Source organism: Papio anubis, chromosome 2 (assembly GCF_008728515.1).
Source record: "Papio anubis isolate 15944 chromosome 2, Panubis1.0, whole genome shotgun sequence".
Lineage (NCBI taxonomy): Eukaryota > Metazoa > Chordata > Mammalia > Primates > Cercopithecidae > Papio > Papio anubis.
Genome location: NC_044977.1, coordinates 148066000 through 148091220, shown reverse-complemented (window position 1 = coordinate 148091220; position 25221 = coordinate 148066000). Strand labels below are relative to the sequence as shown.

Sequence of the window (25221 nt, the reverse complement as noted above, 5' to 3'; positions counted from 1 at the left end):
TTGGGCCAAGCCCTTCACAACCTTCCTTCCTTGTTTTTCTTGCATCTACCTCTTGGTTACCATCCAAGTCTGGGCTTCACCTGTCTCTTTGCTTTCACTCTCTACCCTGTACACAGCAGGCACACTGTCCCTTTGCTTTTGTCAACGTTACACTGTTCCTCTGACTACAAATAGAGAGGGCATTACTCAACCTGTCATTCAGGGGCTTCCAAATCAAGGTCTGCCTTCATTTTCAGTCCTAGGTTTCACTGGTCTTCTACACTTCAACAAATTGGAAATGCTTTTTTTCTTTTTTTTTTTTTCCCCTGGAATACTGTCTACCTCTTTTCCCACAACCACATCATGCTTTTCCTTCTGCATGGAATGCCTCCCCATCCCCACCCCCCCACACCACACATACGCCTATCACCAGAGTCAGTCAACTGCCCTTCTTTGAAATCTTTCCTCTTACCCCTAATAAGAGACCATATTGTCCTGTTCTGGGTGCCTGTGGTTCTTGTCCCACTTTTTTGATACCGCCTTTAGTGTTACTCATTCATTTATTCATATGCTATGTTTTTCTCTGATTTACTACTAAACTCCTTGAGATCACATCTTATTTCAGAATTGAATTTGATAGAACTCGGTTCATTTGTGTTGAAAGAATAAATGAGTGAAAGTATGAGAGAGAAAGTTATTTTATCATCTTCTATTCAAAAGCAGGTTTTGGGCCAAGCAGCAGGCCTGTAATCCCAGCACTTTTTGGGAGTGCTGAGGCGGGTGGATCGATCACGAGGTCAGGAGATCGAGGACTATCCTGCATAATATGGTGAAACCCGTCTCTACAAAAATACAAAAATTAGCCGGGCACGTGGCGTGGACATGCCTCTCTGTAGTCCCAGCTACTTGGGAGGCTGAGGCTGGGAGGAATGCAAGGCGGAACCTTGGAGCATGAGCTTGCAGTGAGCCGAGATCACGCCCACTGCACTCCAGCTCTGAGGATACAGTGACTCTGGCTCCCAAAAACAAAAACAAAAGCAGGTTTTTGAACTTCCTCATTGACATAAAATTCAGGAAATATTTGGGGTATAATTGGTATTCCAACACAGGTACATAACAAATTAATGCTTGCAAAACTATCATGTAGAGGATAGAGTCTCAGGGAAGGGCTACAACCAGTTGCAGGTATCTTAGAAGCTATTACACAGAACACCTCTGACAACAAGTTAGAAACATTTGGCTGAATAGGTTACAGATAACATGGTCTAGTTTTATCCTCTTAGAAGGTTGTTTTGAGTTCATCATCTGCTCATAACATATAGAAGAATACTGTTTTCACCAATCTTTAAGTGAAAATATTTTTCTTTTCTACATTTTTATCTATGTTGAGCATGAACACAACAAGTTTGGCATATGGTGTTTCCTGAAATTTTTATATGTTTAAATATGGCATAAAATCACAGTGCGTTGCTGTTTATATAAATGCCAACAGCTCTCATATATTTCCAGTTTTATACCTTCTTATTGGAAGGAACTCACAGAGCCATCAAACCAGTTCTGTCTCTAAGCACATCAATGCCTAACCATCCCAGAAATACGTGCGCTCTTATAAAACCTTCTAAGAGGTGATTACATAGCATAAGAATTCATTCCAGCCTCTCCAAATCCTGAAGTCAGAAATTTCATCCAAGACACTAAACTACATTTTTTTCTAAGAGTAAAACCCATTTTCAAATCATGTAACTTTTAGAAACAAAGGCCAAATACTCCCTTTAAAATACATCACAAAGGAAAAGGACCCAGTGGGGCCACACTAATGACTTCTGTGACTCTGCTGAGCTGGACCTCTTCCTCAACTCTGACTTCCCTGCACTCTTCCCAGCACTGGTCATCTCCTTCCGCCTGTCTAACGGTGAGACACCCTAGGTCTCAGCCCCAGGTGCCCTGCCCTTTTCTGTCCATGTGGCCTCTCAAAGAGCCTGTCCAGTAGTGTGGGGTACAATTATTTACTTAGGACAGAATTAAGTAGTATAGTCCAAGTTCTATCTCTGCTCTAACCAGTAGTGGGACCCTGAACTCACCATGTATTTTCTCTAGACATTAATGTATTTTCCACATATGCACAGCTAAGCTTAAAGAATGTGGCAGGTGTCTACAAACATTAAGCATCCAGGACACTACAGTTCTACCAACTCCAAGAATGATAATTTCCAAATGCTGTGTATTTCTCTAGCCATATATGCTCTGCCAAGATCTCAGACTCATTCAATTATTTATTCATCACTGTTTAGCAGTTATTAGGCATGGGGCACCAGGACAGGCTTTGGGGATACATTGGTCAGTAAAAGAGGTATGGTCCCTGCCTTTGTGAAGTTTACAGTCTAGTGGACAATAAGCAATGTAAGAATGCTAATAAACAAAAAGTAAGCAAATACATGTATAATTTCAGACGGTGTCAAATACTATGAAATAAGAGAGAAAGAGACAGGCACGCACTGACTCCTCCCGCCAACACATACCCACACACACACACACACACACACCCACACACACACACAGAGAGAGAGAGAGAGAGAGAAGGGAGGGAGGATACAGTGTGAGAAAATGGTAGGGGCAAGCCCTCTCTGAAGAGATGGTATTTCAAGCCAAAACTCTAGGAATGTGAAGGTGGCTGACATTCAAAGGGTAGAAGTGAGGCCATTTTAGGTAAAAGGAAAGACAGGTACAGAGGTCCTGAAGTCAAAAAGTTCTTGTTGTGCTGAGTGAACAAAATAAAAGGAGCTGGTACATCTGCATCAGTGGATGTGAAGTAAAGAAGAACAAAAGCAGCATCTTCCTCCTCACCATTTCACCTGAACTCGAAGTAGGACTTAAATCCCTAACTCATTTGCCGATTAGCATCACCTTGGTGATCTTCTAAAAATTCCCAAACTCTTGATACTCCCTAAATCAGCCAAATGACAAGCCCAGAGGCAGAACAGTCATTAGTATGTTTTGAAGCTTCCCGATGATTCCAAAGTGCAGACAGTTTGGGAACCACTGACTTAAATTGATTTTAGTGCTTAATTTCTTGTTTTGCCCATCTATAAAATGATGAGGTTCAGTTTAATGAGGTCGGGTCTCTTTCTTGCTCTACATTAGGGGATATGTATGTGCAGATCCAGGGCATTTTCACCCACCCCTTCCTCAAGTCTTTCCTCCCCAAACTTTTACCCTACGAACCTCATATTCTTTCATCCAGGCTTAAAATCCTGGAATCTTAGGCTCTTCTCTTCACACTGTTCCTACAGATCAAGCATCCAGGCTTTTCATGAAGCCCTCTTCAATTCTAACCTGGATACTCACTTACTGCTGTCTCACCTTCCAATGCACCCTGCCCTGACGGCCTTTCTGAGTTCAATCCCTACTGTCTACCCAAAGCCCTTCTCAAGTGCCATCTCCCCAAGAAGCCTATGTAATAAGCTCAAGTATCTACAACAACGAATCTGTAAAGTTTCACAGTCCTCATAATTCATGTGATACAATTTAGGACTGAATTATATAGAAATATCCATTATATATTGTTTTTATCTCCCCAAATGAATGTTAAATGAGTTAATAAAATAAATACACATTTTGTTAATTCCTGGCATATATTAAGCATTCAAACATTATCTAATAGTAGCAATGGTAGCATTATTTTCAGAGGTAGTGGAAGTGGCAGTGACACTGGCAGTGGTAGTGCAGTAGCAGTAGTACTAATAGTAGTAGTGGTAGTAACGATGGTACAATGTAAAGGCCCCACGTTAGCCAGGCACTTTATTATACATCACCTCATTTAAACATTAAAACAATCCTGCAGAATAGGTTTTAAGCTCCTCACTTCACAAATAAGAAAGTTGGGGATTAGGAAGCTTAAGAAACTCACGGAAGGGGGATGGAAGATCTGTCTAACCCTAATTTTGTTTAACCATTACTCAATGTTCCCTCCTTATAAGCCTCCCAAAAGAGAATTCTCAGTAAGGAAGACAGGCTATGGGTTGTTCAGTTTTGCAGATTAACTAGTGTCCCCCAGCATTGGCACATAAGCAACAAATGCGCATTGTGACACACTCCAGATATTTATAAACAAAATCCCTTAAAGTCATGTAATATAGTAAGTATGCCAGTAGATGCCCCTTTCTATACCAGCAATGAGAGGAGGACTTAGTCAGGTTGCTGAGTCACCTATTCCCATCTCCAGATGCCATGACTGACAAGTTCTTCTAGAAACTACTTGAGCCACTCAAGGTCAAGTAAACATTTTATGTGCCGAACTTGCAGAGCTCATAATCCACTCGCTGAAAACACCAAGAGGGCTCCAGCAACTTAGACATTTTCTCCATCTCTTGCCTTAATTTTTCAAAAGCAAACATTTGGCTCTGGATGCTGATGAAGGAATAAATATGTCAATAATTCAATAACAAAATTTCTGATCAGACATTTGTTGGCAGTCCTGTTCAAGAACATAATTGCTACAGCAACAAGGATAATTATCAGCATTTGGTGGAAGGAGAGATGTCAACCTGTTTGAAGAAATAGTGCTGTATAGAAATGCAGATAAAAATGTGTGGGAGAGTGAGGAGAGAAATAATTTCTGTCCAGGTACTAACCAAAGGTAAAACTCAAGAATGTATTTTAATTTAAATCCTATGTTGCTAACAAGTTTAAAAAATATTTATTTTAAAAGAGATAATTTTTATTATTATATAAACAGAAACACATGGGAGAGATAATCCAAAACAAATAATCCAAAAGCAGTGGCAGAGCTAGAAGTTGTTCCTCTTTATTTCAGAAATACATTATATAATTTTCTTTTTTTGTGCTTCACTTTACTTTGCAAAGTCTGATTTAGGCTAATATTATAATTAGTTTGACTTTCCTGAGCCCTCACCAAGTACCAGGGGAAGTTAATCTAAAAATTGGAAGATAATATGAAAACAATTATTATAAATTAGTCATCTTGACTGAGAAAAATGGCAGGCCAAGTACCTCCCCTTCTGCCCCAAACCTCTTAAAATGGAAAAAAAAAAAAAAGTTGTGTTTGAACATAAAAACTAAGTACATATGGGATAAAAGTGAAACAACAGACTTCCATAATGTCAGAAAATTCTCAGCTCTGATCTGAAAAAAAATCTCAAATAAATGATGTGAGATCCTGGTTCCTAGTACACACTTGTTAAACAGAAATTCACTTATTCCAAGGACTGATCCAGGGTGTACAAGGCACCACAAAAGGTAACCTCATCTGATTTCTGACCCAGATTCCTCAGAGCAGAAGAAAGTTTTCCTTCCAGTAACTGAAGCAGTTCACAAATTTGCAATTATGAAACTATTTTTAAAAGATGAATCATTTCACAATTTTTTCTACCTAAGATTCCCTAACCAAACTGATAGAGTCACGATTTCTTGAGACTGACTGCATGTCAGTGTATTTATAAATAGCCAAGTGGCCAGTGTTTTGTGTTGGTAGCCAAAAGCCAGTCATCCTAGGTTTCAAGGTTTGCGAGTGAAAATATTTTTATTTCTACTCCATTTTCCTTTTGGCTTAAGAAAGATTTGAACTGCACATTCAGCTAGCAATATGTACAACGGTGCTTAAAACACACGTGTGAAAACTTGAGTCAAATATCAGGAAAGGCAGAGTTGATGAATGTTATTTTCTTTTAACCAAATATAACTGTGGCTTGCAGAAAAAGAAAAAAAGAAAACCTTTCTTTCCTAACCTCTAGGAAAAAAAATACAGACAACTCAGCTTGTAATAAGAGTTTAACTCAGGGTTTGACTCCTTAGTCAATTAATGTCTCCAATAGAGTGGTGTTAAAATAGGCATATATGTGTGTGTGAATGCATTATATATAAAGTATAAAGGCTCAAATATGATGCAATTATTTATACTGTAAAACAAAAATATAATACCAACAGGATCCTTACCTTTTCAAGTATAGCATTGCCTTGATGAGGACTGATGTTGTGTTGACTTATTTCTCTTTTGTATTTATATTCATAAACTTGGTCAGTGATATTAACCAGCAGAGTTGATGGACTGAAAGTTAGTTTTACACAGTCATAGACAGTTCCACTTTCTATATCAGTTGGTGCTGTAGCATATCGTAAAATTAGTCCCATTATGAGGCCTAAAAAAAAAAAAAAAGAATAAGTAATGGTACTGGAGGAAGGCAATCTAAAATGCCACTATTGGAAACCTACATAATTTGGAACCTTCAGAAGTGACAGGAGAAAGTGTTGGCTTATTGCCTGGTTTAGGAAAGTGTTCACTTTTGCATGGGTACCAGTTCAACATAATATAGTGTTAAAACATTTGTAGTGAGAACTATTGCTTGAATACCCAGCATATCTTCCCATTTTTTTTCTTCCTAGTGGACCTACCAATTTTGGAGAGAAAAGACACCTAACTCCTTCTATCCATCCAAATCCTTCAAGAAAACCTTTGTTCTGTGGTAGACACTGAGTCATCTAATCAGTTAGGAGATGGCATTCCCCTGGGAGTGTTTCTGGTTCACAGACCAGCACAAATCTCAGTTATCCCCATCAGACTTTATTATGTCATACCCCATGGTTGGGGGGAGAGGTGTTCTTGTTCTCTCTCTCAGGACATGACCAAGGCAATATAGTTCTTTTTTTTTTTTTTTCTGCTGGCAGGTATCTGTGACCATAAGTAGATCCAGTCCAAGACTGTAGCCAATATACTGAGGAGGGTAGGACTAAGACACTGGCAGAAGACAGAGCCTAGGTGTTGAAGGACATCACAGAGCCACTAGATCAAGCAGCCTGCCCTAGAGCTATCCTAACTCTAAACTTCTTGCTGTGTGATATAATACATTCTCTAATTTCTTGATTCTAATTGAATCAAGTTTCTGGTTACTTGTAGCCAAATGCATTCTAGTGATACCACATTCCTTTTCATAAACAATTCAACCTGAGTGACAGTCCTTGACTTTTAAGTTTTTAAACTCTGGTAAGATGCTCATGGCAATCTGATAACTGTGGGCTTTTTAAATGTGGATTTATTAACAAGCAACAAAGAAACGTCGGAAGCCTAAACTCTGTCAATTTAAAATTAGGACTGATGTATGTGTTTTGGGATGAATGATCCAGAGTTCACTCTTTAAAACATCTAATTTTGGAGATTTTACCTCTCTTATGAATCTAGTCATTTAATAACCTTTTATTTCTTCAGTAAAACATTTTTGGGGTGCATATTGTGTACCAGACATTTATAGGTATAAAATAAGAATACAGGCCCAGTCTTACAGGAGCTCGTTTGTATAAGTGAAGATTCATGAGCAAAGAATTATAATACAACATGACATGTGCTATGACCGCTGGGAAGCACTCTGTGATACATGAGTATAGACAGGAGGTACTCTGAAGCCCTTTGAATTATGCAAAGCTTGAGACGAATCTTAAAAGGTCGCATAGATTTGTCCAGATGAGCTGAATCGGAATGAGTAGGGATCCAGTTTGCACGTGTGGGTACCAGCACATAAGAGCAGAGACAGCTGAGAGTTCACTGGGATGCTCTCCCTGTGTGTAGACCAGTATCTGTGCTCTCCCTGTGTGTAGACCAGGATCTATGCTCTCCCTGTGTGCAGAGTTGCTATTGGCAAGTGGTTGTTCAGCCACGGGCTATGTTTCCTGATTGTCTTGCATCTGGCTGGTTCTTACCAGTGGAAAAATGTTGGGGTACTGTGTAAGAAATCACTAGTGATAACCTTACAAACACAATGCATATGTACAGAAAGGTGTAAGAAATCTGGTACATTTAGGGAGTCACTAGTGATGTAAAAAGAACAGAGAGAAAGAGAGACAGAGAGAGACTCTAGACCTAGACCGTAGGCAGAGCCAGGTCATAAAGAGGCTCCTCTCTCCTGCTGAGAGGTTTTGATTTTTAACCCAATGGTAATGGAGAACTACTGAAAGATTTTAGGCAGGGCGAGTAAAACAATCAGACTTTCATGTAACCACCAACACTTTGGCAACAATGTTGAGAACTAATCAGTGAGAGATGAGAATGCAAACAGATTTCTTTCAAGATTATTTTTATTTTATTATTCCTGCTTCAGTGTTTGGCTGACTCCTCTAGAGTAATTAGAAAAATTGTATCCTAATCTCTGGGAGCAAGAGAAAATAAGTGATAGATATGTAACCCTCACTGAGTGCTTGATCCACCACAGCACAGTAGAAAACCTTCAATGCTCAGTGTTGAATGACGACAATAAAACTAGTCAGGAGCAAGAAGGGAAGATAGATCATCTACACTCTATATGGCTTAGGGTGCTTGCATAAGAACATCATTTTTTCAACACATTTTGCCTAGAAAGGATTTAATTCCTAAAAGTTGTTCAGCGAGTACCACAAATGACACCATTACTGCTCTTTCTACTTCTACAAAGAAAGGAAGCACAAGATACTATCCGCATGGGGCCTAAATGGAAAGAACCCATATTAATGTCATTTGAAATTGCCAGTGGGTGAGCCATTTGTTTTCTTTTTTACAAAATGCTTTCAATGAAACAACAAGAAATAAACATGAAGTGTCCACTACTACTTCCCAAGCAGAGAAAGCAAGTCTTTGTCATAATAGTGAGTGCCTGGTACCTAGAGTGGTTAAATTCATGCAAGACCTCCAAACCTAAATGACCCTGACTATCCCTCTGCACCAGCTCTGGCCTCATCCTTCGAGAAGAAGCACATTGAAGTGAACGGAGGAAGCTGCTTGCCACCGTTGTGGTGGAGGTGACCAGATGTAATATTCATGAAAACGTACCTCTCGGATAGATCTCCCACTCTGAGGAGGCAATTGGCCAGTGGTCTCAGCTTCTGTGCTCTGGAATCCATCACCACTTTCACACTGAGGTCAGACTCCCAGCCGACGACTGAACACAGCAGGGATATTAAGGCAGGGAGATGGGGACTCCTCTGAAGGGCAACCATGGCTCAGGGACCCATCATTAATCTTGCCAAACTTTTCTTAGAATTGCACCACAGCCTAAAGATTTCCTACCCAGCTTTTCTTCCTTTCCTCGCTTCACAGGACTGGGCCTGCCTCAAAACCTGACGGCTGTCCTGGCATCCTCATGCTCACTCCCCACATTCTCTAAAGGAATGAAAATCTTTTGTACAATGAATCTCTTTCCAGCATCTGCTTCTTGGAGGACCCAAATTAACACACTTGCCAAAAGGCTTCAGCCCTCCTTTTCCCCAGACCTCAAGGGTTGAGAAGAAACAACGTCTTGCCAGATGTTAAGAGCCAGTGGGAAGATCTCAGCCTCCTAGCACATCTGGTTAAAAAACCCATGCACTCATTTGTGCACCCTTGCTGCAGTAGCAGCAGCTGGAAAATCCTTATTTGTCAGAGGCTACTTACCCATAGAGCCTCATAATGCTTTTTATAGCGAAACATCTACTCAGTGTTTTGCCATATGCTGACAGAAATATGGAGTGTTGAATTAATGTACACTGACACAATATTGTATATGAGTAGGTGACAGATAAAGTAGGACTGCTAGTAGAAAGAAAATGTTCATGAGAGTGGGTTGTTTTTATACCACACAAAGATACAAGATTAAGAAAGCAGAAATTATTTGTTCGCAGAAGAAGAAAAGAGGAGATTGGCTGCCATGGCTTATGAACAGTACACAAGCACCACTCTTGTTGGTAAACCATGAAACCAGGCCCCTTCTTGCTGGAGGAGAAAAGAAGCCAGCCTGTCCCTGCAAAGGGATACCCACCCAGTCCATGTGCAAACAGCCCTGGTCCCAGGTCGCGGGTCCCACATACACGACACTTCTCTGAGATCTGTCCCCTGGCCAGTTGGTGGCATCTCCTTCTCTAGGAAGGAACTCTAGTCTAGATGCATCCCGTGCTCCTTCAAGTCTGGGCATCTGGATACCTAGGGTGACAGCAGGGTGCACCTGTGCTTTCGTGAACCCTGACTTCTCTCCACAGCATACAAGTCCCACAGAAAGCATGGACAATAGACTTCATTCCTAAAGCACTCACTATCCTAAAATGTCCCTCTTAAGTCCCACCTGTGAGCACCAGAACCCCGATAAAGTCTGTGCTCATTGAAGTCCTTCATCTTTGCATTCTGACAGCATTTATTGTTTGAACCACACACTTTAGAGGCCAGCTTTATAAAGACATATTATTCAGTGCCGCTTTACAGATCTTGGCTTTTTCTCCCCAACTAGACAATGAGACTGTTTAAGGTAGAGGCTCTGTGCTATTCTTTATCTTTTTTTCTCTAGAAAAGCCAAGCACTTTGGGCAGAATTGTAGCCCAACTTTCTCCAAGTCCACAAGCTCCCCTGGAGTCAAGAAGAAAAGGATCCTCCGAGTTTATGTAGTCAGTCAGTTACCAACATTTTGAGTGTCACAAAGAAGGAACATCACACCAAAAGCTGTGATGTCCCTGTCCTTGCAGAGTGTTCAACATAACTCTTATATAGCACATGCATGGCATACAGTTGATAGCATGATGTTTGTGAGAGAAGAAAGAAGAGAGGGGACAGAAGGAGGAAACAGCCTCAGGAGCACTCAAACCAAGAAACATTAGAAAGATGAGACTTATCTTCCTGAACTGACTCTCATTTTATTATCCACATTGAAAATAAGAGAAAAACACCAGTCCCTTACTCTATTATTCTCTTATTACCTGTTCAGGCTGCAGACACCCAAGGCATTGCTCTAGGGCTTGTAGGAGTTATTATAAAAATGAATAAAATATGATTTTGTCCTTATGTTAACCTACCAGCCCCTTCCCTTCTGCCAAATCCTGCCATCCTAATTTCCAGTAAGAATAAGGTATAACAAGTATTTACTAATTTTTTTATATGAAGTCTGCATTTCATAACCAATTTCCCTTGCATCTTATTGATGGTCATTCTACATGATGCTGAAGCATTTTCTTAAAGTGGCTTTTCTTAGAGAAATAAAAGATAGGGACTTACTTTTTAAAAAAGCTCAAAGTAGATTTCAGAATGTTTTTTAAAACGCAAAAGTGTTTTGAGGGGATTTTAATCTCTTTGGCTGTGTTCAGCACTATAATTGTGTCCAGACACCATCACAGAGTTCCCTGCTGCTTGGCACAACTCTGGCCAGATCGCTTTAGACTCCATTCCTATAGGAGTAGGGCTTCCCCAGAGTTGCACAATGCAGCAAGCACAACTATATACATGTGCCTAATTAGACTGTTACAAAGGTCTATATTTAAGTGCTACATGATGTTGGAAGAATTTAGGAGTCTAAAGCAAATGTAGTTAACACATGAAGATTGTAGGGGAACTGAGTTTTGCAGTTCTTTTGCTCTCACTGCATTGAGTGGCTACCAAGAATAATCTAGATTAATGAGGCATTGCCAATTCCCTAACCTCAAACTATGTAATATTATATAACATCATATTTCAGCGTGGTAAGTGTATCAGGTCCTATTGATTGCCAGCCCAATGTCTATCCTTGTTTACCCCACAAAGCCCTGGTTTATTTGCTGTCCACCCCTCCACACATGGCCATATGCTTAGGGGAAGTTGAACTCACTCCAGCTCCAGGGATGTTCTCACTCTCCCTGCTGATAACTGGTTCTGGAATGGGTGTGTGACCCTATTCCTGTCAATAAGAAGTGAAGGGAATTTGCTAGGGAGCTTCTTAGAAAGGGTTTCACATCCTACAAGAGAGACACAGAAGAGATGAGCTCTCTTCTTTTCCAGTATATTACTGGGCCCGGTTAGGACACCAGGCACTGCCATAGCCACTTCACTGCCAGCCTGATGTTGAAGTCAGCACTGAAGGTAGAAGAACAGAGAAAGGGAAAGAACCTGGGTTTTTGATGACAAAAGTAGGTGCTGAATCAAATAGCTTTGAAGACTACTTTTCTCTGGACTTCCAGTTATGGGAGATAATAAATGTCTTTATTGCTTAATTCTGTTTCTCTCAGGGCTTCTGTTACTTGAAACTGAATGTATCTTAACAGATAGAAAAGCCATTGGTTTTCCTCTCACAAAGCAATGTACAAAGTTTTAAGGGACCCTAAAGAAAAGACCAACTAACCCCACCCACTACAGTATTGGAAAAACTTAATAGAAGAGGTTCTCAAGCATGTGTACCAAGTAGAGAAGAGGGTATGACATTTTAGGGAGAGGTATACAGAAATCAAGGAGCCCAGTGTCAATGATGCATATCAAGCAGTTTGGGATGGGCACTTAGGGCAGTGCAGGCAAAGGGCCTTGGCACAACAGAGGACTGCCGAGTGTTTAGGAGGGAGAGGTAGTCAGCAAGGTGGTCTTGAGGAAAAACCGAGTGAGTTTCTTGTAGGGAGGCAGATTTGCTCTGTTTTAGAGCAGAGGAAACAGCATTTAGAGATAATTATTTGAAGACAGAAAAGAGAATTGAGGGACAGAGAAGACACCGAGAGGAAGTTAACATTATATTTAGTTTATATTTACATAAGGGACAATTTAGAACATCTGAGTGGAGGAATTTCAAGATGAAAGGAATAACGCTCAAGGAGGAATGTTCTTTACCATCGTTAGAACTTTGTACAATGCAAGACTTTAAGGCAAGGAATCTGTGACATTATTATTTCAGTCACTCAGATTAAAAAATTATGAACTAGGAATTCAAATGTGAGCATAAAGAAGGAAATAATCTGAAAAATAATCTAAGGAAACAAAATCAGTGATCAACATTTAACTGTAAGATAGTATTCACAAAGATCATATTTTAACTGCATCTACAAAATTTTTAACTTTTTATTTGATGTTTATCCCTTCCCATTTTAGAAAAGTCTTTTAGAATACGAATTTAGAGAGATAATATGGTTTTGAACTTCAAATACCTAAATGCATTTCCTAATGTTTTCCTTTTTAGCAATTTAGTTTTGCTCTGAGATTAGTCAGGGATGGAACAAAAAGTAACAACATATAATGTAGTAACAACATATAATGTAGTAACAACATATAATGCCTTCTGTTTTTGGTGAGGGAGTTTGTTCTTTCTCTGTTCTCCCACCAACTTTTTAAATTCAAAAAACTAAGGAAAGTATAGGTCTTACTAAAAAGTCACAATTTATTGCTCTGTGCTAGCTCACCATCAATTTGTTTTGGTGAAGAGTCCCAGAATGATTTCAGAACAGATCTGGGGCACCTGCCAATTAAGAGAACCTTATTAAATTCCAAAGTAGAAAGTAGTCCATGAAGCTAATTCACCTTGTGGTGCCTTGTTCAAAGTTTCTCTCTCCTCACAGGATAGAGTCACATGAAAACTGCCAGAAAGTTCCAACCATCAGATCCTCCATCAGAGTGGGGTGTCTAATGTCCACAATCCATCCTTGATTCACAACAAACAACACACACACACACAAGCACATGCATGCACACATATATAACACACATGTACACACACATGCACATACATAGACACAACACACATGCAAGCACAAACACACACATACACATATACACAATGTACACACTTCACAAAACTCTGGGATTTCTAACAGTATAATAGATAACTTTTCTTTAGAACCTATCTCAGCCATCAGCTTATATATAGCTAACACCCTTCCTTGCAATCATCTTAGGAAGTTGACAGAAGAAACGTAGAGACAGAGATGTCTAACTAGATGTATACTGAATAAACAAATGATTTCTTACTTTGTAATGTTTATGCAACACAGTTTATTTTTTTCTCAAACCAGAGGTGGAGACATTACAAAGTGTTGTAGACAGTGAAACAAAGACTCTTTAGTAAAGGGAGATGGTCTTCCAACCCTCCCTCTTTCACCATAGGAGAGTAATGGGATAAGAAAGAAATAAGAGATAACAGGAAATGAAACTAGGAACAACATTTCAATTTTATTTTCCTAGCAAAGTAGTTCTCAAACTTCACTGCATCAGAACCTCCTGGAAAGTTTGTTAAAACACAGTTTGCTGGATCCCACCCCGGAGTTTCTGATTCCCTACGTCTGGGCTGGGAACGACATATTTGCATTTCTAACAAGTTCTCTGGTGCTGCTGATGGTGCTGGACAGGATACACACTGAGAAGCATTGTCCTATGAGACAATAGTTCCTACCAACATGAGTCCTCACAGGCCTGAAATTCCATCAAAATTCACACCATCTTGGGCTCATGCACACAGGTTTCAGAGCTTGGAAAACCCAGAAGCATAGTTAATGGTTCTACCTTCAGTCTCTTCCAAAAATTAAATTCAGTTTAACTAACATATGATGAAAGCCTGTTTTGCATGATTCATATACATTCACAGTCCCTTCTCAAACTATTTATAGTACCTATCCCACCCACTGTTTCAACCATAGGCATTTAAAACCAGAAAGAACATGAACTTGCAACATGACTATCCCTCAAGCTGGGACAATGTTTCCAGGTAGGCTTGGAATATGTCAACCCCAGCTACTTAATATGGATGTATTTTCACAGTATTGCTCCCATTCTGTTTCCCACAGTGGGCTTTTCGCTATAGACAGTGGAACATTTCTGAGGCTTCCAGGTAGAGGAGGAACTTAACTACTTTTGCCCTGAATCATTCCCTACCCTGACTTCATGGGACAGTTACACATCCAGAGCAGACTTGGACGAGAGAACGACTGCAGCCAGAATTTGAGAGTGCTCGCTTTCAAAAGAGTGTTCTTGCCAACTATTCTGGGCAAAGTTGGTTAAGTCGTAAGTTTTCTGAGTTTCTGTTTCCTTATATGCAAACTAAAGATGATCTTGCCTGTTCAGCATGGTTGTTGTGAGGATTAGTGATAATGTATATAGTTACATATCTCAACCTCTATCTCTCTTCTGTAAACTTCCTAAGGTACCATCATCTGGCACAGAGCAGTTAATTAAAAAACAGCAATTATTCTAGGACTACATAAGCGATAGAGGTGAAGGAACAGAGGTTATATGTTCTGAATTTGAAGTACAGCTCTGTTGATTATCAGCAAGTTACTTTCTGTCTCTCAGTGTTGGTTTCCTCATTTGTAACATGAAAACGATAACACTCCCTCTTACACACACACACAAAAACACACCCACGTTTTAGATAGCAGATGACCATATGAAGCCAAACTACTAAAGTTTGAGACCTAGCCCTGGCATTCAGTAGATGTGCAACTTTGGGCAAGTTACTTAATGTTTTAGTACCTCAGTTTTCCTACCTAAAAAATGGTTGTTGTGAGGATTAAATGAGTTAATATATGTAAAGTGCTTATAACAGCATAGTTTATATCAGGAATGCTATTTGTGTTAGCTATTTTTATTTTCTTATATCAACTTTTTGACATAACAGATGTTTAATAAACATCTATTTTAGATGTTTAGTAAACATCAGCTCTCCATATCCCCACTTCGTTAACTATATAACATTAATTTAATTTAGATTGTCTACAGTATCTATGTAAATAATTTGAATCATAAATCTATTTTCTTGATATGCACATTCATTAGCCTTTCAAACACTGAGGGGGGAACCTTCGAGGCACCACAGTAGTTCACAGTAAAGTTTCATCTATAGCTTCTTTGAGATTTAGAATATATAGTTTATTCATTTATTTAGTTTAGTCAAAATATAGAAGCTATTATTTATTTATTTATTTTCCATACAGAGTCTTCCTCTGTCACCTAGATTGGAGTGCAATGGTGCAAGCTCAGCTCACTGCAACCTCCGCATCCCGAGCTCAAGCAATTCCCCTGCCTCAGCCTCCCGAGTAGCTCAGATTACAGGTGCCCGCCACCATGCCTGGTTAATTTTTCTATTTTTTGGTAGAGACAGAGTTTCACCATGTTAGTCAGGCTGCTCTCGAACTCCTGACCTCAGGTGATCCACCCACCTCAGTCTCCCAAAGTGCTGGGATTACAGGAGTGAGCCACAGCACCTGACCTAGCTATTTTCTTTACAATCAACTTTTAAAAACATACAGAGTGCAGGCCAGGCGCCGTGGCTCACGCCTGTAATCCCAGCACTTTGGGAGGCCAAAGCAGACGAATCACGAGATCAGGCGATCGAGACCATCCTGGCTAACACGGTGAAACCCCATCTCTACTAAAAATACAAAAAATTAGCCGGGTGTGGTGGCGGGCGCCTGTAGTCCCAGCTACCTGGGAGGCTGAGGCAGGAGAATGGCTTGAACCTGGGAGGCGGAGCTGCCAGTGAGCCGAGATCCTGCCACTGCACTCCAACCTGGGTGACAGAGTGAGACTCCGTCTCAAAAAATAAATAAATACATAAACATACAGACTACAGTATGCCTTTCATTCTTCCATTATTTTACCTTTCTCTGGCAAATGTATCAACACAAGGAAAACATTGCACAAATCTCTGAAGTTCCTTAAAAATCAAGTTTTTTACGCCAAAAGGGAGAAGAAGTTTGGTATGCTGGGCTCCTAATCCTGATTATCTTTCTTGCAGAGCCCTTCAAATTAAACCAGAGCTACTCTTGTTTTCATAAAAAATGCGTCTGCAAACTGTGGAATACATAGCCAGTCCTTACTATTCTAGTGGTTTAACTTGTTCTCCTCACCTTTCTGACAGGAACTCAACAGAATTTACTGAGCACTCCTTGCAAAATCAGAGCAGAAGCAGGAAGTACTAACAGTGCTGAAATAACACTCACTAAAATCCTGTCTGAGAGAAAGGACTGGGTATCATTATAGACTGCCATGTTCTGGAAGGAAAGCTTCTGGTTTGGGCCGTAGTGGTGGAAAGATGCCTGATGGTTGAACTCAGTCTTGGCCTGAATTTTGAAGGACTTTTGCAGCTGGAAGGGAGATGTATGATATCTGTTCCTTTCTTCCCCATTTTACAGATGAGAAAAATAAGGTCAGATGTTACATCATTTGCCCAAAATAATGCATCTAGCTACTGAAAAAAAAAATCATCAAGATTAAGAAACTTAAATCTCCAGGGTAGCACATCAATGTTTTCTCTATAAAACATGCCACAGTGGAATAAGTAGAGCCTTGGAAGGACCTTCAGCCAGCGGGAAGGGGGTGAAATAGCAGGAAGCATCTCCCATCGGCCTGGCGTCAGGGAGGCTGGACTGTCCTGGAAGAGGGTAAAATGGATCAGGAGGGTGTAGCCACTCATGTCCAACAACCCAATTTAATCCTGAGGAAACTGCAGGGAGTGCTAGGAAGAAATTAATGCCTGCAGAGGATTTTCCAGAGAAGATAATTTTTCAAACCTTGATGATTCATTATGTAATTGTATTTTCTTTAAATCTTGAAAAACTTGCTGTTGAGTGAATTAAATTGATCCTATTTAACTGTTCAGCACATTCCTAAAGAATCAGAAAACGCTTTAATATGGAATAATTTAATGAATTCAAAATGTAAACTTTGTGCCTTGAAATTTGTTATTTGCCCACTAAACAGTGGCCACAGTTTTTACATGAATTCAGAGACTAACTTCTATGGGAAGGCCAGGAAATCAAAGGCAGAAATCTAAGAGGTTTAAATTGCTCCGTCCCTAAGCTCAGATCCCAGACCTCAAATGCACAGGATTATAAATGTCCTGTAAAGTATGGCAGCCCCCAGTGATATATAATGGAATTCTTAATGCTATCAGGGAGCAAGGAGCAAATTTCTTTTAAGAGCACTGAACAGGGGATACAGGCCCTAAGTGAGCAGTACTAAGTGCACTAGCTGCTGTCAATCAATATTTTAACCACTAATTGTCATTTATGCTTTCAGTCCAATGTAAATGAATATCATTATGGCTTATATTTTCAACTAGTTATGGATTCTAATCCTTCAATTTTGAAATGAGAACCATCGAATATCATAATAGATTACCCATTACTATTCCTGGTGAAGCAAAAATATGGTTATAAAGCTGCCACTAATTTTTTATAAGCTTCCTATGACTCTTAATAACAAGAAAAAATATTTTTTATATAATGGATTATTTATACTATTTGGAGTACCATATGTATCTCTGATTGACACAGAGTCTAGCCAAATGCCACACATTTTTTCTTGGTCTCTACAACTCTTCATATGATATTTTAAGGTTAACAACTTGAAAATTATTTCTAACAATAAATATAAAAGAACATTAAACATTCTGCTTGATAACTTTTCTCTGCATTTTTTAAACTGCTCACTTTCTAAGCCCCTGGTATCTAGAATTTTTAAATTGGACTCTCAGGGACATTGATAAAATAGACTGAACATCTATTGAGTCTTCTAAAGAACATTTGACACATGTCAAAGGAATACTGGCAGAAATGCAGATGGCAGAATAGGCTGAAGTATTATAGGAAATTTGATGCTGGGGAAGAACATTTATCACTCTTGATACAGGACAAGTGATACATTATACAAATAGAGCAAGAGCAGTACTCGGTGGAGTAGGGGAGTTGCTAGCCAAATTCATTGATAAGCATTACATGCAGGTCCACTAAATCTTACACCATGTTTCATTACAAGCATAACAAGCATATGTGTGTGTAGCATGGAGATGACTGTCACAGTCTACTCTCAAATGTTCACATCCTTAAGAATAAGAAATTTTAAAAGTTTTTACATCCTTTCTTCTTTTTCTTTTCTTCCTTTCCTTTCCTTTCTTCCTTCTTTCTTTTTCTCTCTTTCTTTCTTTCGACAGGGTCTTACTCTGTCACCTAGGCTCAAGTGAAGGCTGGAGTGAAGTAGCACAGTCATAGCTCAAAAAGCTTAAGTTTTAAACATAGTTTTGTTTCTTTTCTTCCCTATTGGTTATCAGCTTATCAGCATGCCCCCTGTTCTTGCAAAAGCTATGAGTTTAATCCTCTAACGGAACAGGGAATTTGTACAGTGTGGGATGCTGAAAATTCACTCTTTTAGACCTCCTGGAAAAGAGAATCTGGCTAATCCTGAAAGCTTAACCATATGAGGATGCATCCAAATCCCAGAGACACATCCTTTCTCCAGGAAAATTATTGCAATAATTTACTTATTTTTAAATATCTTAGCATCTCTTAGTAAAGAGATGGAGGTTGAATCCCACCTCAACAGCTAACTACGTGACTTTCATCTGTCTAAGTCTTCATTTCTTTGTCTGCAAAATGAGAATGCTGGATTTATGATCTTTGAGGCTCCTTCCCCATCTATGAATTCCAAGTTCATTTATAACTGTTGGACAATTAATTCACTTGGCATCTCCTTTCCCCTATCATTAAAAGTGTTTACTAGAGTATCGCATCGTGTTCTTCTGGTGTAGTTTCAGACTATTTTATTACATTACTGACAGAAAGTTCCTAATAAGCATTTAAGATATAACACTTAGGACATCCCTGAAGAAGACATGTGACAAGTCATGAATGCCACCCATATGGAGTACTTTCAGAAAACATAGGGAGAGTTCTTTCAGGTGAACGTGAACCTTAGTAAGACACACAGAGGAGTGAAGGCACATGGACCAGCCATGAGTGGCTATTCAGTTTCGGAAAGTCCCTTCACTTCTTTGGGATTCAGCTTGTTTCTCTGTAAAATAAAGGGGACAGAGAAGATAACCTCTAAAATTCTGTGACATCCTAACAATTATGATTCTATGCCAAGAAAAAGTTAAACATCACTAAAATATGTCTTTTCATTGATTTATATAGTTCAAGATAACTGAAAGATACTCAAAATTTCTAGTAATAGAATACATATACATATGCATATATTCATAATTTTTATAATCCTTTTACATTGCACTGGTTCAGAAGTTGCTTTCAATAACTTTTACATTTAAAAACTCATGAAAGAAGAATAGGAATCAGAGAACCCAACTTAATTCCACTCATAAACTTTAAGCCTTATCTGCCTTAAGAACAGCAATTTAGAGAAATGCTACTTCAACAGCAGTGGTCAATGAACTATTATTTTATGATTTCAAGCACAATTTAAAAATATTTCAGAGAGTTTTTCACGATTAAAGGTAATCTGGAATTTTTCAGGTTCAGAAATAAGAGTTACTGTTTGTATTGTGAATGCAAAATATGTCTGAATTTTAGTAGGTTATCAAAACTTTTACAAAAATAATATCCCCACCATTGAACTTGGTACACGAGTCATAGTTCAATCAAATTCAGGGACGTGAAGAAATCTTTCCCTCTAATAAAAGTTGTCAATCTATTAAATCTGGGTAGTTTTGCTAAAGCACATATGTCCCTTTAATATGATATCAAGAATTACATTGTTTCTGGCGTCTCAGATTCTATTCCACATCCTTGCAGATTACTTATTAGTCAAGTCAAGAGAAAAATTCTGTTCACGATGGAGATAGGCAAATGACAGGAACCTAGGGCTTCATATCTGATAGCATCACTTCCTTTTTGTTTGCTATTTCTCTCCCACCTGATTGTGACTTTTATTCTCTTAAATGAGAGTTTTCTTGTATCCATTAAGACCCTCAATACTGGCTGGGAATGGTGGTTCATGCCCATAATGCCAGCATTTTGGGAAGCCAAGGTCAGAGGATCTCTTTAGGCCAGGAGTTGGAGACCAGCCTGGGCAACATAGTGAGACTAAATTTTAAAAAATAAATAAAACAATACAGCAAAAAATTTTTAAAAGACCCTCAATACCAAGGAATTTAATTCTGTGCTCTGAATGGATCAGCATATCAGCCTCCTGAGCCTGAAACTTCCACCTTATAGCTCAAGTATCTCACAGTGGGATCCACTTAAGGCTTAGGATTCCTTATGTTCTCAAATCATGACTATACACTGTTAATATCAGGACATCACAAGATTAGCTTATATAATGTGCATTGATCTTGTACCCTGAATCTCAGGCTTAGGAAAGGGTTTCAGGATTTCCAAAATTGCTATAAATTATAGCAATGCCTTGCCTGTTGCCATTGTATTCAAACTTCCCATCCATTATCAGGCTGAGATAAGAGCAGCGAAGTCAACTATTTCATCAGTAACACCAGTTTATTAATAAAAACTGTTGTCTTTCATTTTACTTTAAAAGATGAGAGTACAGACTAGATAATCTCTGTCAGACTTTATTAAACTTTCTGAAAGGAATAATATGGTAAGTTGCCCAGAAAGAGCAGTACTGTAGGTGTTAAATATTTTTCCACACCGTGGCCTCCAATAAATAAATGAGAGATACATAACAAATAACACTAGCAATGATAATTATAAATTAGAACATCTGAAATCAGGCTAAGAAGTAAAAAGTACTGCATAAAGAAACTCGTTTATTTATAACTTTTTGTTACAAGAAAATTAAACGTTGTTCATATAAATAAAAAGGACTTGGACACAATATTCTCATAAGAGGGGTGGGGTTAGTTTCTGCAAGTTTTCTTTTTGAAATTAGTTGATATAAGAGGATTTACTCCAGACATTTTGAAGTGATGTTTTTTCCAGAACTTTGTAATGTTCATCAGCGCAGCCAGTGAGAGAAGGCTGCTCTTTGTGATTGCAGAGCCATCACTTCCCAACATCATTACAAAAACAAACAGCTCGCCCTCGATTCCCCACATGACAATGGACCCGCATCTGTCAACAGACTCGCATTATGTGCTGTGTGAGAACATGACTATGACATTTGCTCTCGTGACATGGCAAATTTCGGCGGCTTGTCTGGAAAGAGATTAGCAATCATTACGCTGCAGCACCTTTCATCAAGCTAATGACATTTCAATCAGCACATTTTCTCCAGTTTCGGTACTTTGCTATCTGAGCACAAGTCTCTAATTACGCTCAAGCAACAAGTTTCACATCAATCTCCCAATTTATGCACTCACCATACACCATTGCTCCTCCAGTTTCATGCAAGAAGCGGAATCGATGATTTTTAAATAACCAGATTGTCAAAATGGTAAGGATGAGCAAAAAATTGAAGACAAGCAGCTCCACCGCTCCCTGATGTTGAAACTGATACTCATCTTTTTCTGACATAATCCTTGACTGTCTCTCCATTCTCCAGTCTTCTTGAGATTCCTTAGATAAAAACCTGGATACGGGCTATTTTATCAAGATTTGCCTAAGACAGTCTGACTGCCTGAGAATTTCAGAAGAAACACTGCCACTTTAGCTGCTACTTCACAAGCATTCTGCCCTGGCTTAGTATTCAGATGGCTTCTAGTTACAACTTCCTGTTTCTCTCTTAAAGCAGCCCTGTCTCTTTTCAAATTTCAGAGTGTGTGGTTTCATCACTGACTCTTAATGCCTTTAAATGATTCATCTCATGAAAATATCTTTCATACTGGACAAATCTGCAAGCAACGATTCTAAGATCTTGAATCATGGTCTTCTTGTTCCAAACAAGTCTTCTTAAGCTGCATAAATATGAAACCGTAGATTAATAATAAAAAAGGTAGACTTGCACAAGCAACATTTTCTAAGTTCCAAAAGCCAATTCCTGATTCAACTTCACCTAAATGTAAGATCTTTCCTCTCTAACCAAAACCTGTCAAAGTGATGGGGATTGATAGCACAGTTATCAATCAGCCTCTGTGCACTAAATGGATCAGCATATTAGCCTCCTGAAAAGATATTACACTGCTTAGCCTCAAACTTCTGCCTCATAGCTCAAGTATCTCACAATGGGATTCACTTAAGGCATAGAGTTTCTTATGCTCTCAAATCATGACTATACATTGTTTAAGCAAACCTAAAGTGATTTCATAGGATTTTTTTTATTGTTGTAGTTGTTGAGAAGCAAGAAAGGATTTAGTATATGACTCTGTTTGGCTTTATATAACTGATAGCTGCAGAGCAGCATTTAAACTCTAAATCAATTGTTTTTCTTTTAACAAGAGAAAACAATGAAAGCAAAAGACAAATAAAATTCCATCTCCATCTCTACAACTGTACTGTTTGGATGTGTTGAGACAAAAAAGAAAAAAAACAAAACACATAACTTTGAAAGAGAAACTCACATAGACATCCTCAGCAATGCTGCATGCATGGATTTCTCTTTGTAGGGTTCCTGGTCTAGGCATCCAGGACCCACAGAAATCTGCAACAGATCACAACGTCCTCTGTCCTGTGGCAAAACAATGTTGCTCACTGAGAAATGGTTCTGCCACCAGAAATGAAAGCTCTGTATTCACAGGATTCTGACCGTAAGAGTGATGATTCTTCAGATCATCTTCCATGTGGCAGGTTGCTTCTGTTTAATTTCATGTTTTTCTACTTTAAAATAGTTCAAGATAATATCCTGGGTTCTGCAACTTTTTTTCCCCCTTTTCTTTCTTTTTTCTTAGCAAATGTTATGACTTGCTTGCTTTTAACACTTGATCCTATAACACATTTGGATATATCCTGGGGTTAAGTGATTTTCTTTTTCATTTTACCATATCATTGGAATTTAGGAGTATTAATCACCTATTATCCCCATTTTGACAGAATAAATACTCAATTTATACAATGTGATTTCTTATTGAGTAGGCTGAGCCCAAATGCATCCTGAAACAATTTTTGTCACTAAAAGCTAAAGGTCAAGCATATAATATTATTGGGAGCTAACTACCTCCTCAACAAACAATTTCACCATGAGAGTAAATCTGTCAACCCCTTAATACAAAACTCTGCTGTTTCAGCATCTTTGCTTTGTGCAACTTTTGAAGCTTATTTCCTCTCTGAGTTTAACTTAGCAGAGGGTATTTATGTGTGCTGCAGATGTTCTTCTAACACGCTACCCTTTTTGGCAGGAATATCTGTGATGACTAATATTCATACTGTTTTGAAACCTGTCAGCTAATGCTTGCAAGCATTGCATGGAGCTTTGCTAGCAGGTTCTACCTTTATAATTTTGCAACTCCACAGGTTCAGTCGAGTTGTCAGATATACAAGATAACACAAATTCAAAACCTAGAAACTTCCTGTCTTTTTGTTTTTTGTCATTATGGAATTACTTTGGTTTTCTTTTATCACAGTTATTCCATCTGAGTAGAATAAACATTTTCTGGTTGACCCGTGACATCCAGTTTCACTCTTTTACCCAATGAAACAACTTGACAAAAGATTAATGGTCCATACAATGTTTTGATTGGCTTTTACATCTTTTTAAAAGTTTTAGGTTTGATGTCAACACATTCAAGTCAGTATATTTAACATTTAAAAAAAATCATATGGCTTCTTGCAGGAAACACTTGTAAGATCTGGCACACTGGGCCCTTCTTACATGGCCACAATCTGTTGGGGCTGAGTGGTTGCCTGCTGCATTTGCAACCAGCTTGCCACAAGTCCATTCATCCCTCTTCTTTCATTCGTAGTCCCTGTGTGACTCCTGCAGATGTTTGAATGTATCACCCCTGCTTTATTCCAGGAATGGAGTACATTCACTATTTCATTGTTCATTCCTGATGCTGCTTCACACTGGGGGGAAAAGCTTAAAGGAAAGGGGTCTCAGGAAATGTCTCCAATTCCTCCACCCAGAAAAGGAATTCAGTTCTTCCTATTTTGTGTTTTCTTTTTAGAATATCATTTTTTAATTTTGCTGTACCAATATAAGTGAGAAAATAAAATAGAAACATGTAACAATAGAGAGTCTACTATGGACCAGAAAATATGCCAAGGCATTTAATTTAGTCTAATTTAATATGCAGAAAACACTCAACCTTCTCCTGGTGAGTAATTTAAGGCTCAGGGACGGTTGGCAACATAGCCAAGGTCACACAGCCTTTAGCAGTTAAATTACATGTGGGGTGTATTGGCCTTTAGATGGCTTTTCAGCCAGGGTGATCAACTCATCCTAGCTTATCAGGGACTTTCCTGGTCTGCTACTGAAAGTTGTGCATCCCAGGAAATCCCCTCACTCACAGACAAACAAGGGAAGTTGGTCACTCTAACAGCCAAAGTTCCTCAAATTCTCAGATCCTGTACTGTCAATAATCACTATTTTTCATGAGATTCCTGAAGGAGATATTCACAGAAAAAAGAATATCAGTTAAAAATTACATGTTGTTTTATGACCTGGTAACCAGAATCCTTAGTTCCAGGTTCTCAGGTGAAATTGGGATGGACTCAAAACTTAGGCACAAGGACCAAAGAGGAATTCTTGACAGTCCCTAAATCTCAATATTAATACCTGCTGGCCACTGCAAGATACTACATGCAAGTGACAAACAGCAAAGAGAAAGAACAGGATGGCCCAGCCTGTTGCAGTCAGTGTGCCCTGTCTCAGCTTGCCTATCCAGCCACAATGAAAGAAAGAACTGAAGAGTGGAACCTCCCAGGCCAGTGTAACTTTGCATGGTGCGGTAATCGCAC

At 39.0% G+C, this 25221-nt stretch overlaps 1 protein-coding gene across 8 annotated transcripts in view; it reads right to left on the bottom strand.

The window, feature by feature from the left end:
- SLC9A9 (solute carrier family 9 member A9) overlaps positions 1-22233 on the bottom strand; it is a 588523-nt gene extending 566290 nt beyond the window's left edge. For 2 of the 8 annotated variants that reach the window (XR_002520177.2, XM_021933834.2), the window contains exons 1-2: positions 21750-22219; positions 5932-6134 (exon numbers count right to left, since the gene is read on the bottom strand). Coding sequence is in view for 6 of the 8 variants with exons in the window: in XM_021933834.2 (XP_021789526.1) it covers positions 5932-6134; positions 21750-21924 (378 nt within the window). In the remaining 2 variants the exon portion in view is untranslated. Of the gene's footprint in view, positions 1-5931; positions 6135-21749 lie in introns of all 8 variants that reach the window. The other 6 variants (XM_021933832.2, XM_009201574.4, XR_002520179.2 and 3 more) reach the window with 5 other exon arrangements.
- Positions 22234-25221: the final 2988 nt, after the last annotated feature.